At 41.6% G+C, this 15,680-nt stretch overlaps 1 protein-coding gene across 3 annotated transcripts in view; it reads right to left on the bottom strand.

The window, feature by feature from the left end:
- The window catches only part of LOC115095729 (lysosomal acid lipase/cholesteryl ester hydrolase-like), a 116,512-nt gene that overhangs the window by 52,062 nt on the left and 48,770 nt on the right, over positions 1-15,680 (bottom strand). For all 3 annotated transcript variants that reach the window (XM_029609821.1, XM_029609823.1, XM_029609822.1), the window contains exons 4-5: positions 3,718-3,916; positions 1,768-1,877 (exon numbers count right to left, since the gene is read on the bottom strand). In XM_029609821.1, coding sequence (XP_029465681.1) covers positions 1,768-1,877; positions 3,718-3,916 — 309 coding nt within the window. The remainder of the gene's footprint in view (positions 1-1,767; positions 1,878-3,717; positions 3,917-15,680) is intronic.

Genomic DNA, 15,680 nt, shown 5'->3' with positions numbered 1-15,680 from the left:
TAAACATATTGTATGGCTCTCATGGAATTACATTTTAAAATATGTGGCGTTTATGGCTCTCTCAGCCAAAAAGGTTCCTGACCCCTGCAATAGAGTATGGGAGGGAGGCAAGGAGCCGACCTCATGAAAACTTGTGAGCGTAATTTAGCGTTTGTTTATTTACATAAGTGATGGAACAATTCTAAGTCAGGCTGTTGGGCTATGTCATGCAATGGTCCCAGATAGAGGACACATATGTCATGCGGGTCAGTGATGAACATGGTCCTCGACCACCAGGCCATTGCCTAAAACTGGATGTGGCCATGTCGGGATGAAACAAAAGGGGTGCAAACCAAAACGAAGGTGCAGGTGTCAATGGCCAGCAGGCACCGAGGCACCACCACCGTGTGGAATCGACTGCGAAAGGAAACTGTCCAGAATCACCGAAAATACTAACTAGTAATACTATGGGGAGGTACCCGGTGATGGAACCACGAGACAAAAAGCACAAAAACTATGAGAAAAAGGAAGTTTCCACAAGGCCAAAAACAGTCAAAAGTGAGCTCACACTGCGAAGCTTACTGCTCCGCGAAAAAAGAGACCGGAGAGGGACCCCGTGTGGATGCGTGCTATAGGGCATACTGGGCATGCTCATTGTGTGAGTCAAAGTTCTAGAAACTTTGACAAAGTTTTCCGCATCGGGATTCCATCTGATGATGTCACCCATGCGTGAGGACTACCATCCTGCTTGTCCTCCAAGAAATTTATAAGACGCCTATGCAGAATCGTAATAAAGGCCTTACTGAATTTCAAGTACACTATATCTAGCACTCTCCCTTGATCCAACTCTCTGGTCACCCAATCAAAGAAATTGATCAGATTCGTCAGACAATGTTTACTTCTGGAAAAACCATACATGACTAACCCTTGATACAGGTCTTAGACCGAAACACGTGTCAGATTCATGGTAGGTTTTCATTTCTCTGTATGCAATGCTTATATAAAATGTCCCATAACTCCATTTGTTGATGCATTCATTACGTATGTGATGTAATTTCATGCATGCCTGCATGGGGTTTTTTTTTGTATAAAAATAAAATGTCATAAAATCATATTTTTCTATTTTATTAGTTAATGTGTAATAAGCTCATGCCTTTTCATTGGTAGCTCAAGATGAGTTACATTCAGATTAAGTAAGTATTTTCTTGAGATTACTCCTTCAAATGCATCCTTTCTGACAATTTTGAAACAGTGCATTTCTTGCCAAAGGGGTTGGGAATGTCTAGAATCTGGACAAGGATTAATTTTTCTGCAAAGACAAAAATTGCAAATATTCCACAGGAAAAAAAAAATTACTGCAAAAAGCATGGCAGGAATTTTTTCCTGAAAGTGCTAAATTTAAGAATTGGGCAGAAGTCCCACCGTACTCTTTGCAAAAGAGTTTATTTGCATATTGTTTTCTTTCTAGCTGTAGGAAATTAAAATTCTGGAATTAAAAAGATGGCACTAGATTGTATAAGCAAACTGACTGCAGCCTTTTTGTACCCGTTGCTCAAAAACTTAAGTTTGACAGTTCTGCATTCATTTCCTTTTCTACTACTTCATTCATCAAGTAGATATTAAGGTTCATGCTGTGAAAGTTAGGATAGTCTTCCAGATGGAGCTATACATTAAAGCCTTGATCAAACATCTTTCAGCTGTTTAATCATTTGTGATGACAGTGCCCACTTGGAAACAGCATAAAGCAGATCCTCAAGGACTAGCAAGACAGTGACTTGTTTTCCTTACCTAGGGTGGTGCCTTGTGAATGGCCAACATAATATATTTGTTCCTGTCCAGTTTGCTGAACGATAAAGTTTATCATTGCTGGAAGGTCTTGTTTAGCCATTTCATCAAAGCTATGAAATGAATAGAAAAAAAGTTAGATCTGGAAAGGTTATAAGCTTGCCTTGCACCTGAAAGTGCACATACTGAAATTCCCATGTACATTATGAAATATAAGGTAAATGGCACAGACAGAATATAGAAAAGTGTGCTTCATCCCCATACTTTCAGAGAGAAAATTCATTGTTGAAACAGGTGAATGTGATTCTATGAATGCTTAAATATGTTCTGCTAGGACATGCTTTCTACTTTGGCGCTGCCAGAATGTATGGTAAAGTGGTTAATATCCGTTCAACAAAACTTCAATCTGCATAATATCCAAACATATACAAAAATTATTTTTTGTTTATAGGGAACAATCAAACAAGAATCAAAGCTATGGAACATTCCTTTGCTTTCTAATCTTTATATTTTAATCATGGGTTCCAAATCAATTATCTTTAAATATTTGTAATGCAATTTTTTAAAAAGTCCATATTCCTAGCCTCATCCCAGATCAATGTTTGTAACCTCCCTCTTGGTCCAATCCATAAACACTGGGCAGGCTAAAGTTACATTAGACATTTCTTCAATGCCCGAAGTTTGCATTATCTCACAACAGGAACATCAGGGACAGAAAGGCATCACAGGATTTGGGTGATATTACTATGCATGACACCCCTGGGAGGTCTTCCTACATGTAGGGCATGCTCTAAGGCCAATGTAATAAGGTGAGCGCAGCACAGCACATAGTTTAACCTGCACTACCAATGAACCAAGGAGCTTTGTGCACTGAAAATGCACGCACAACAATGTGCATAGAGATTAGTGCCCTCTCATGCAAATCCCATGCTAACAATAGCATTAGCTATTATCGAACCCCCCCCCCCATGCAGAGAAGTACACTGGCTTATCTCATGTTTTCTTAGCAATGTAAATTTAACTTCTAATCTGAGGTGGAGTAAAGTGTCTAGGGCTAATAGTCTTTGGGTGGAAGCTGGAGTTCCGGTGCTAGGATCGGTAGTCGGGATTTTCTGCATATCTATGTCAGTACTATGGACACACATGATATGCTCATCTTTGCTTTCTTGATTGGTTACAGAAGAGAATTAATCATGGCCTTTACAATATAACCTCAGACTAAAAGGGCTCCATTTCTGTGAAAATGAATAAAACAATTCTATTTCGGATGGGGATAATCCCCAACTACATTTGCAAGACTTTGGGATAAATATGCCTTCATAAAAATTTCAACTGCTTCATGATATTAATGTGCGCAGGTGATATTTATACCAGAAGCCACAATGGTGTACAAAATAGCTGATTACGTCAAAAGACCACCAGAGGTCTATTGAGTCCAACCTTCAGATTTCATATCAATTCTCTCTACCTGGTAATCCAGGAGAAGGCAAAATATCACTGTGCATCTGAAACTGGGAAAAAAAAAACTACTGGTCGTTGCTTTTCCCTGCTGTGCAGCTATATTATCATACTCACCAATATTTGTTTTCTCTAGAAATATGATTAATTTAATTCTGAAATGATTTAGTATAGTAGCCATAACTATTTCTGCTGGCAAAATGTTCCATAAGTTAACAATTCTTAAAGTAAAAAAAAAAAATCCCTTCCTTTGAATGTGGTGAAATTATTCCACCTTAATCAAGGTGATTAAGTAACCAAACTTTTTCAGTGACTATGATGAAAGTCTGTATCCCAGGGACTGCTAACTTAAGCTTTGTTTACATTGTTTTCTTCTAGAATGGATCCTTTAAATATCAAACAGAAATCTGACTGTGAAAGAGAAATCTCAAAGATCTTGTTTGCTTTCAGCTTGCCAAGTTACTAGTGGTACCATCACTTCAAGTTCTAGCTTACCTAAAAGCCCAGAATTCCTCCTGCTTGACTGACCAGGTCTTGTGTTTTCTTGACCAGGTATTCCCTCTGCTGTTTCCTAGCCAAACATCATAGCCAGCATCGGCCAGAATGAAGCCCAGGCTGTTGTTGGCAAGATTTATGACCCAGTTGCTACCATCTGCGAGTAAGCCATGCTGCAGAAACACCACAGGTTTCGAACCTGAGAAACAAATATGTTAAAGTTAACCTGAACATAAATAATCCTGCAAAATGCCAAACAATTTTTCCATTATTTCTACAGCAGATTTCCACTCACATATTCAGAGGCATTTAGCTGGATAAATCAGAGGTTTAAAATAGCTGGTTATATTTAATAGAGCGGCTGCACTATTGAATACATCTCCAAAATTAACTGGATAAGTTTATCCGTTAACTTTGCTAACCAGACAGTCATTGAATATGGACTTCTGAGTGTCCTTTTTTTAAAAAAAATACTTGAAAAAACAAAGATGTTTGAAAAGCCTTCATTCCGTTTTCTGGAAGCCTTCTTGGTTTGCTGTTCGATGCACCAATTCACAGAAACACAATGCCAAGCCAAACACTTTTCCCAGTCCAGTTACTAAGCCCAGTGCTGCTTCATTTCTACCACTATAAAATCCTACCTAATTTAATCTGTATGATTCAGCAAAGCAAGAAATACCTAGAAAACAGTAAGATACTGCAGAGGTGACAGCACATTTTCCTTATTAAAAAAAGACCAATACAATTAAATACAAGAAACGGGAGTCCGAGGAGAGGAAGAGACTTTCCAATTTCGTACCAGCACTCAGAGAGGCCTACCTCGGTGCTCCTAGGAGGTGAGAGACCCCGGAACATCCCACGTGCCTGCCGCGGGCGTAGCGGAGAGGCGGAGCCTGAGTGACATCAGCAGGAAGTGCCTGGAGCTATAAGTTGGGGCGACAGACGGCGCATTATCGCTGTAGGCGCGCTACCTAAGCCGCGCGCTCCGTAAGGGGCGCGCCGGCTTGGTCCGGCTTAGGCTGGCGAAGGCTGAAGGCTGCCGGGACTCTTTGATGTATGGTGCGAGAAGGACTCTCTCCAGCTGGAAACTCTTCTAAGTATAAATTTGGTTACCTAGGATAAGTATTATCTTGTATAGAGCTGTTTGTTATTGTACCATTATTTTAGTACGATATGCCTCATTCTAAACGTTAAGGTAAGGTCAGACAGGAAGCCTTAACCCCTGTGAGACCAACCTCTGTTCAAACGGCCATTACAGGATATTATCCGGTGGCAGAAGGGATAGCCTCAGAGTATCCCATTGAAGGAGGAAGTGGTGAGCAGCCATCTCTCCTTCCGGGAGAAATAAGTCTTAGTCCCGGGGCGCCATTACCACCTTCCCCCCCCTGTAGCGCTGTATCCGTCCATGAAACAGGTTCACTCCCCTTGCGGATTGCGCATGGGGTTTTGAGCCCGATTAAGGAGTTCGTGGCCGTAAAAGAGTCAGTGCAGATTGAGCAGGGAGAAGCAATTCTCCCTTCTCCGGGGGTGGGACCTAGTAGGGTTAGTACACCTACTAATAGGAAAGATTCAAATCCACCCGTGGAAGCATGTGCTAGGCAAGAATCCCCTATAAACCAATTAGACACTCCAATACTAGGTGTATTCTCAGGAAATCCCTCAAATATAACAATGGATATAATCTGGCATGCTATAGTTGCACTACAAAAGAATATTGCAAGTTTAAATATTAATATTAAAGATATGCAAGCTGTTTTGCTTAATATCAATCCAACAGTGACAAGTCAGGCTGAGAAAATGAATAAAATAGAACAAGAAGTAACCCAGATAAAATCTGTACAAACAACAATTATTCAAGGTGAAAATTTGTTATCAAAGAGAATTGAAAGTATTGAGAATACTATTAAGTATACAAACTTAAGAATTGTAAATTTTCCGAAGTGTAAAATGATCTCCCCTTGTGAGCAATTAAAAAACTATTGCTCAGAAATACTATCAATGTCAGGAGAAGATTTTCCTATAATTTATAATGCCTACTTTATCAGTTGGAAAAATGATAGTGTAATAGTACCAAATGAAGTAGAAACATCACTTAATGTTACAGAGTTAATTGAAACTTCTTTCAGTTCCCAAGTAGAGAAAAGAGGCACTCTGCTGGTTAAATTTAAACAGATGTCTGATAGAGATAAAATTTTGAAAATGTTTATATTAAAGAGAACCTCTTTATACTTGGGACAGAAAGTGTGGATATACCCAGATTTATCTAAAGATACTCAACAGAGAAGAAAAAGGTTTTTGACTTTAGTAAATCAGGCTAGAACATTTGGATTACAAATCAAATTGAGATTTCCTTGTAAGTGCATAATGTATAACGGGGGTGAAAGATATGTTTATTATGAACCAGAGCAATTGGAGAGATTCTTGGAGGCACAACGAAACCAGGGTGAAGAATAGAATCTGTTACCTAAATAAGGCTTAGTTTAAATGATTTCTTCCACATATGCTTATCCAAGATTAAAGGATATGTTATCTTTGTTTTATAACTGCTCATATACAGGACTCCCAGAATTTAGTAGTTTGGTAAATTCAGATTTGAAGGATAGTAATTTGTTTGTGTTATTATTATGTAAAAATAACAATGATTAGGTGGCTATCTAATCTTCTTTTCTGTTAATGTGATTCAATTGTATGATTGAATATCATGAAAATTATAAATAAATAAATAAATAAATAAATAAAATAAATACAAGAAAAATTAAATCATAAAACCAGATATTTAAGATTCTATTCAATAACAACAATAGAACAACCTAAAACCTCAGCAGTAATGAATCTTAAAAAGCCAGGCTTTGAGCTGTTTCTGAAACGTAGGGAAATCATTGATGACTGTACTGTGAATAGGAACCCTATTTGGGGCAATTTGGGGCCAGCAACAGAAAACATGCTCAGCCAGTTTCTCTCTAGCCTAACTTCATGGTAGTCCAGGACACAAAATAAGTGTAACTGGGACAATCTTAATTCTCTTGTAAAAAGATATGGGGTAACTTTATGAATCAGGTAAGAATGGAGCCATAATATGGCCATGAGTGCACGCTACTTTCCTTCCCTTCTTCCCCTGACCTAAACATGCCCACAAGAACGCCTCCATTAAATGTGGCTAAAAGTACACACGCTATGTAATGTGGGGAGAGAAATGTGTGGTCAGGTAAATACATATTTGCCTTGGAAAATTCCCCTTTTAGTTTTGGAAAGTTTGGAAGGAGAGTGAGAATCATTAAATGGATATGGAGCCTCCAATCGGAAACATTTTTTTTTTTTTATCCGGCTTACTTTTGTTTTATTTTTTCTCTCCTAATTAGAGAACTTGACAGAATATATAGTACTTTTTTAGATTAAAAACAAAAAAAAAAAAACCAATCACTTCCCACCAGAGGGTGCTATTATGCCGTTTAAGCTGCAAAAAAATGATCATAAAAATAAATACATCAGCACTCATCTACTATTGACCTATATTGTAATATAAAAACTTGAACCCAATGGGTTGTACAGGTTGAACAATTTCTCAGCCACAGCCACAGCTGACGCCTAGTCGCTATTACCGAAGCCACCCCTCTGGCCGAAGTGCAGACCAAATCACAGCCCGCATCTGCCAAAAAGGCGGCTGCTAGTTCCATCACTGCCCTGGAATTCACACTAGCTTCACTGACCTATTGAGAGAGAAGTAAACAAAAGCAAGCCACCAGGGAACAACAGGAAAGTATCTGCAAATTCATTGCCATTTTTATCATAAGCCTGTTTAAGGATAGCCTAAATTCTCCTATCCTGTGCATCCTTCAAGGCTGCTCCCCCTTCCATGGGGATAGTCATCCACTTGGTAACAGTAAACACAAGTGCATCATCCTTCAGAAAGAGCAATTGCTCTCTCGCAGCTAGATCCAGGGGGTATAGTCCTTCCAAGACTCATCCCCCTTTACAATTAGCTTCCAGGGCACCCCATTCAAGTTCAATCAATTCTTGAATGGCCTCCATAATAGGGAAGAAACAAGAGGCTTTTATGCAAAATAATCAAAATGGGATCTTTCTTTGGATCAGACACCCCCCGGAACTCCCAGCATCATCAAGGTCTGGGAAATCAGAGCTGGTAACTTATCCTTATGAAGGAAAGGAAACATAGTTCTATACGGCTCCAATCCCAGAAAAATTTTCCCATCTTCCAGGGAGGAAGGATCGGCTTCATAATCTGTGTTATCTGGGTCCCTATCAGGGAGACCCGCAGCAGATTTAAGCTTACTCTGACGCTTACCCGCAGCACCAGATGTGCGGGGATCTGCAGCCTATGATCCTGACCTGTCAAGATTGGCCGGGGCCAAGGACTGCACCTGAAAAAAAAAAAAAAGACTGCAGTTCTTGAAAAAATTCTATGCAAGAATCCATGCCAAAACCAGGTGGCATCAGATCTGCGCCCACTGAACCACCCTCCTTCGCTGACAAACCAGTTAGGGAAGTCCCAAAATCAGATGACACCTCTGGCAGCTCTTCTTCCATTCCTGCACTAGACTGGAAAGAACTGAGCTTAGCAAACTCAGATGGAGGCAATTCTCACTGAGCCTCCAAACAGCACTGACACAAGCTAGAGGGAACGCCAGGTTGGGTTGCCCAAATATGACAAGCAACTCATAGGGCAAGGCACTTAAGCTTTTTTGCTATGGGCACCATCAGTCTGTCAATATGCCCTAACAGGCGTCTGATGATAATGTGCCCAAAATTTAGACGCGTAACACGCTGCCTTGATAAGCGCACAAACTGAGCTCCTACCAGGATGCTCAGATAGTGTGCACAAATAAGTGTGTGCGTGTGAGTGCACACACAACTAAGCACCCCGGTAGGCACTCCTATGCACCTAACTAAGGTGGTCATTTTCAAAAGCGATCGCACGCGAAAAGGGACTTTTCGCGTGCGATCACTAAATGGGGGCGGAGTCGGGGCCAACTTTGCGGATACATCGCTGGCGGCGAAAGGTAAGGACCCTTATCGCCGCCAGTTTTGCGCCAAATAACTACATCTACGCCCAATTAGGCACCCAACTAAGCGCACAACCGGACGCACAGCCAGGCGCACAAGCACAGACCGACGGAACTGAAGAGGGCAGTCTTTGCACAGAGAAAATGTGTGAAAATGGCACCATGGACTGCCACTTGGCAAACAAGACAAGGCTGAGAGTGGGACCAGGCCCAAAAAAAGGGTTGCTCAACCTGCCAAGCTGCCCATGTCCCTTAAGCTCCCCCAGAGGTGGGAACTACCATCGGATTGGTGCGCTGAGCACAGAGACTGGGGTGGAGGAGGAATCTCTACTTAATGTCCCTTCTTCTCTTGTTTTTTTTTTTTTTTAATTTCCCTTAACCTGAGCTCCCCCGCAGCTGAATACAAGGTCGGTCTCCAGCTGTGGGGGGGGAGAGGGCAAGGACCTTCACCACTGCGTTGTCTCCTGCACCCGTTTGCCTTCCAGCTGTTTTTATTTTTACAGCTAAAGTCCATGCTGGCTGAAACACCAGCTACCGGACCAAGGCACTCATCTGAGAGAAGGATCCAAAGAAATCACCTCAAGAATTCTTAACTGAGGGAGGACCATAAGCTATCATCACATAATGTAAACCGAAGTGATAATTAATCTTGTTAATTGAACCTCGGTATATAAAAAGTTAGAAATAAATAAATAAAATAAGAGAGCAGGGCGAATAATTCTTCTCTTCTCCTTTGGAAAATTCTTTTTTTTTTTTTTTTTAGCCATCCCCAGTAGGGAGATGCACATTCACCATCTGCTGGAGACGGAGAATACTGGTAGGCTGATGTCACTGCAGGGGTATATATACTGCGATGTCAGCTTTGCTCCGTCTCCGTCTGCTAGTAGAGGTGCATAACCCACTGGTTCTGGATTCACCTGTCTGAACACTAAAATATACTTACACCCAAAACACTGCTGGGCAAAACTTTTAACCAGAATAGCCTGAAGCTTTTTCAATTTTTCTTTTCTGTTTTTCTTTAAACAAAAAGAAAAAAGCAGAAAGAAAACCCAAGGTAAATGGAACTTGCCATTTCTATATAAAAAAAAAAAATCAATAAACCACAGAACTAAACAAAGAGTGCCAAAGGAAACATAAAAGTCATTGATCAAACAGCAAATTTCTGCAATATTATACGAAAGCCAAAAAAAAAGTGATAGATACCTTAAAATATTTAACAGCTCTATTTGTTATCACTAAAGTCACCAAAAAGTACTTTCTGACACATTAAATTAGAGTTAAGTTAATGAAAACTGTGAAGAAACCTCTGAATTGAGGTCCAGAAACTCTGGATTACCTTGTAGGTCCAAACAACCAATGCTTTATGCAGCCTATTTCACATTTAGACCACTGATCTGTGACTAGAAACCCCACTGTAGAGCCTCTGGATGCAAACATAAAACAAAAGTTTAAAAAAGGCCGCTTCAAAAATGGCTGGCCCCTGGCACTCTTGTGAAAGTTTTGAAAAACTGTATCATAACACCTCCTCTGACACATTCGATGATTCTAAACTGTTCAAATCTCTTGCATAAACTTGATTTTACAACTTAGATTATTGAGAATGAAATAACAGTTTAGCCTGGAAATCTCGATTTGCAAAGATAGTAATACTAATACATGTAGACTCTGGTGTCAACGTACACCATTATATACAAGATAAGCCATATGACTAAACTCCAAACTTGTAGTGAGTCCATGGCCACAGTATATAAGAACAAAAGATTCGTCATACTAGGTGAGACCAAAGACCCATGAAGCCCAGTATCCAGTTTCCAACAGTGGCCAATCCAGGTCACAAGTACCTGGCAGGATCCCAAAAGGTCAAAAGATTCCTTGCTGCTTATCCCAGGGATAAGAAGCGGATTTTCCCAAGTCCACCCTAATAATGGTTTCTGGACTTTTCCTCCAGGAATTTGTCCAAACCTTTTTTAAACCCAGCTACTCTAACAGATTTTACCTCATTATCTGACAATGAATTCCAGAGTTTAATTATGCATTGAGTAAAAAATTCTCCTACTTTACATGTACTACCCAGTAACTTCATTGTGTCTCCCCTAGTCTTTGTACTTTTTGAAAGAGTAAGCAACAAATTCACGTTTACTCATTCCACTCCACTCATTATTTTATAGATCTTTATCATATCTCTCCTCAGCCATCTCTTCTCTAAGTTGGAGAACCCTAATCTCTCTAACATTTCCTCACTGGGGAATTATTCCATCCCCTTTTACCATTTTGGTCACACTTGTCTGTCCCTTTTCTAATTCTGCTATATCTTTTTTGAGATGTAGTGACCAGAACTGCACATAATACTCAAGGTGAGGTGGCACCATGGAGCGACAGAGGCATTATGACATTCTCTGTTATTTTCTCCATACCTTTGCTAATAATTCCTAGCATTCTATTTGCTTTCTTGGACGTTACTGCATACTGAGTAGAGGCTATGAACATATTATCTATAATAATGCCTTGATTCTTTTCCCGAATGACTACTCCAATTGTGGAACCTTGGAGGCAGATTTTCAAAGACTTACGGCGCGCATAAAGTCCCAGGATGAGTGTAAGTCCCGGGGCTTGAAAAAAGGGGCGGGGGGGGGGGGGTGTCGGCGGCTCCTGGCACAGCGGTCATTTGCCGGCAATTGGCCGATGCGCAAAAAGGTAAAATAAAGATCCGGGGGGGGGGGGGGGGGGGGGGAAGGTCAGGCTAGGGGACAGGGAACGGGGGAGGGCAGAGCGGCTCAACGCGCGCAAGGTGCATAATTGTGCACTCCCCTTTGCGTGCGCCGACCCTTGATTTTATAACTTGCGCGCGCAAGTTATAAAATCGGGTGTACATGTGCACGCGCCGGGTAGCTCGCGCACATGTATGCCCGTGCGCACCTTTTTAAAATCTACCCCTTGCTTTTTGTAGTTATAATTTGGGTTGCTCTTCCCTACTTATATCACTTTGCACTTTTCCACATTAAATATTATCTGCCAATTGCATGCCCAGTCTCATAAGGTCCTCTTGTGATTAAACAACTTTGAAAAAATTTGTATCGGTAAATTTTGATCACCTCACTCATTTATAAATATGTTAAAAAGCAACGGACCCAGTAAAGATCTCTGGGGCACTCCACTTTTCACCTTTGTCTGTTGACAAAACTGACCATTTAGCCCCACTCTTTGTTTTCTATCTTTTAACCAGTTCTCAGTCCACAATAGACCACTGCCTCCTATCTTATTACTTTTTAATTTCTTCAAGGAGTCTCTCGAGGTATTTTGTTAAAGGGTGCATAGACTGTAATCTGCATGGAGTGGTAGTTGCTACCCCTAACAGAAGGCATGGGGATTATTACCTTTAACTAATTAGCTTACATGATTTTGATGCAAAAGCAGCATCGCGCTCCACTTTGACTGTGGGGGGGAAAAAGGGGGAATTGGATTAAGACGGCAGCCGATGCTGGGCCCTGACTTTTATGGTCCGGGGTACTGATAGACAGATATTAGGGAAAACGCACAGGACTACTCTACGGCCAAAGTCCAAAAGAAAAGCACATTCAAGCAGCACTGTATGAATTATCAAGAAGGCTGCTCACCCTGTAAAAATCTTGCTAGCAATAATTTTGATATGGGCTTTATAGATGCTTGGTTTAAATTGCTAATATTGCTACCCTTAACATAAGGCTTGGGGGTAACCTGCTCGGAGTGGCAGTAACTACCATAAAAAACTTGCTGGGTGGAATGGATGGACTATTTGTAGGGTCCTTCAATTTCAGTTTCAACCGATTTTCACTCATAAATTCCCAGATTTTTCCAAAGGTGACAATCAGTTTAAACCGATAGTCACCCTAATTTTAGGATGATTTAAAATTTCCTTTAGAGTTGCAGATGAGGTGTTTCAAGGTATCCAGCTACTGCTGGAAGCCAGTATGGGCCAAAGTACATGCTGAGTTTCATGTCCCATCCCCCCACCAGTGAAAGCACTCACCTTCCTGTGCTGCCCATGTTGTATTTCAAGACCTGCCTCATCCCCCAAGCAGGCAAAGTGGCTGCTGTCTGGTGCCATGAAAGCATCTGAAGCAGGCCCTGTCCACCAGAAGCATTTTCCTGGCAGGTTCCCTGGCCCTGCACAGCACAGGAGCCTCAGTAAGAATGCAGCTGACGGAGAGAAGCCTGGAGTTATCCAGTAAGGATGAACGCTGTTGCAGCGCAGGGGTAGGCAGAGACAGAGATGCTGCTGAGTGGTTGGGTGGGAGATTCTGCTTAATATTTTGTCCTGGCTTCTGTCCACCAAAATAACTCTGATATTTACCAAGAAAAATAAGACTTTTTTTTTTCCCCCAACTGATTTTCTCCTGTTTTTGTTCTTCTCATAATACACTGATAAATTCCCAGGAAAAATAAAGAACAATTAAACCTGAAAATGAAGGTCCCTAACTATTTGGTCTTTTTCTGCCATGAGAACTATGTTACTATGCTTTCTGAGAATCCAGATACACTACATCAACTGGCTCACCTTTCGCCACAATTTTATTCACACCTTCAAAAACACGTAGCAGAATGGTGAGGCAAGACTTCCTTTGGCTCTGTCCCATTAAACTAGGACTATCTATATGTTTAGTAATTTTATTCTTTATGATAGTTTCAGCCATTTTCCCTGGCACTGTCATCAGGCTCACTTACAGGCCGATACAGTACAGTGTTAACCTGCATTTGGAAGCGCGTTTTGGATGTGCTAGCTTTACCCCTTATTCAGTAAGGGGTAATAACGCGTCGAAAACGCACGTCTAACACCCCCCCCCCCCCCCGAGACTAATGGCAATATTAAGTTGGAGGTCCCGAAAGTTAAAAAAAGTTAAGAAAAAAAAAAATCAGAAATTGGCCCGCGGCTCATGGATTGAAAACCGGACACTCAATTTTGCCAGCATCTGGTTTCTGAACCCGTGGCTGTCAGCGGACTCGAGAACTGACGCCGGCAAAATTGAGTGTCGGCTGTCAAACCCGCTGACAGCCGCTGCTCCTGTCCAAAAAGAGGTGCTAGGGACGTGCTAGTGTCCCTAGCGCCTCTTTTTACCACTGGCCCTAATTTAAATATTTTAGTTTACTGAATCGCGCGCACAGGACACTTTACTGTGTCCTGTATCTGCATGGACTATTTGTAGGGTCCTTCGTTTTCAGTTTACTGTATCAGCCTGTATCTGCAGTTTCCTGTATCACCCCTGGAGTCCTTTTTAAAAACTGTATTGGCCTGTATCTGCACCGCTGGAGTCCTTTTTAAAAACTGGCGTTACTTTGGCCACACTCCAATTTTAAGGTACTGAAGCTGCTGCAGATTTTATGAATGAAAATGCTATAAAACTTAAGAAATGTTCACCTGGCAAAGATGAATACTTTTATTATTTTTAGCAGGACCATGCATTCACTGTAACTGCTACAGATTTTGCCGGCTGCCAAAGAAGCAAGGCAGCATGGCCGCTCATCATTCAGCAATGCTACCACTATTGCTCAATCACCATGCCTGCTGCTGCCATTTGGGCTGTTTCACTGCCTCCTGTGGCCACTGCTCAGGCTGTTTCCTCTCACTAGCTGCTGTGCTCGTTTCACACTCTATAAGGCTTAGCAGTGAACTATGAGGAAGGGAGTTACCCCTGCCGGAACTGTGTGGGTGTGACTCACACTAAACGGAACCAAGCAACGCTGCAGCAAGCGGTGAAGAAAGAGGGCAAGGAAGGAACTGTCACTAGAGGGAAAGAATGGGGAGAAGAAACTGGTGGAGGAGGAAATAAAAGTGGAGAGAAGGGACAAAAAAACACAGGAGTGGCAAAAAGAGGGAGAGACTGGAGCATAAGGATGTGGAAAAAGGTAGAGGAGAGAGGGAGAGGAGGAAAGAAAAAAATGAGTCAGACTGGCGGGAAGGAAAAGGAGAAAAGAAATGAACTGTGAGGAAAAAAAAACAAAAACAGAGGGGCCGATGCAACAAGACACGCGCTGAAAATGGGCGCTCATATCGAGTGTCCGTTTTCCTAATGCAGGCGCAGCCACATCTCCTGGGCTCCCGATGCAGTATTCAAATGATGGGCTGCATAAAAAAGGGCGCGCTAGGGGAGAATGATGTGTCCATAGCGCTCAGTTGCAACGGGAGCTCAATATAAACGCTTGTTTATATCCCACTTCTTCAGGCTGAATTTTTTGTTATTTTGCTGAGGATGCTGAAGTGCTTTATATACAGCGCCCCTTGCTAGGGGCATGTAAATTGTACAGCCAGAAGAAAAAACTTTTTTTTTTTTTTTTAAATCAAGTCAATATACATTTATTATTTCTCCAACACAGGCAGTAAATAAAAAAGTGTCACAACGATACTAAGTAGGATGACACATCGCAACATAGAGGACTGTATTTTTTTTTTTTTATATCTCACGAGCCTTTGACTCGCTAATTGACTTTACTCCACCTCCGGGGCTGGAGTTAAATTTGCCATGTTAAAATGTGCATGTTGGGCGCCCAGTGCTTTCCTGCAGCGGGGACGGGGCGGGGGGGGGGGGGGGGGGGGTAATAGCTAATAGCCTCATCTACATGGAATTTACATGTGAAGGGCACTATCGGCTACGCATTTGTTAGAGTGCACGTTTTGGGCACGCTAATCTCCTTACTGCATTGGGTGCTAGCGTAGCACGCCCAAAACACGTGCCCAACTGTGCGCTAGGCTGGGTGCACTTTACTGCATTGGCTCCAGAGATATAGAGAAAAAACAAAACAAAACAGGAAGAAAGACCTGAACTAGAGAAAGAAAAGAAAATGCTACTGCTGAGGGAAAAAAAAGAGAGTGAAGGAGTAGCCTAATGGTCAGAGCTGCAGGCTGAGAATAGCCACTGCCATTAGCAATGGTTACATGGAATAGACTTAGTTTTTGGGTACTTGCCAGGT

This window comes from Rhinatrema bivittatum, chromosome 7 (assembly GCF_901001135.1).
Source record: "Rhinatrema bivittatum chromosome 7, aRhiBiv1.1, whole genome shotgun sequence".
Lineage (NCBI taxonomy): Eukaryota > Metazoa > Chordata > Amphibia > Gymnophiona > Rhinatrematidae > Rhinatrema > Rhinatrema bivittatum.
The sequence above is the reverse complement of the archived record's forward strand: the minus strand, read 5'-3'. Positions and strand labels throughout refer to the sequence as shown.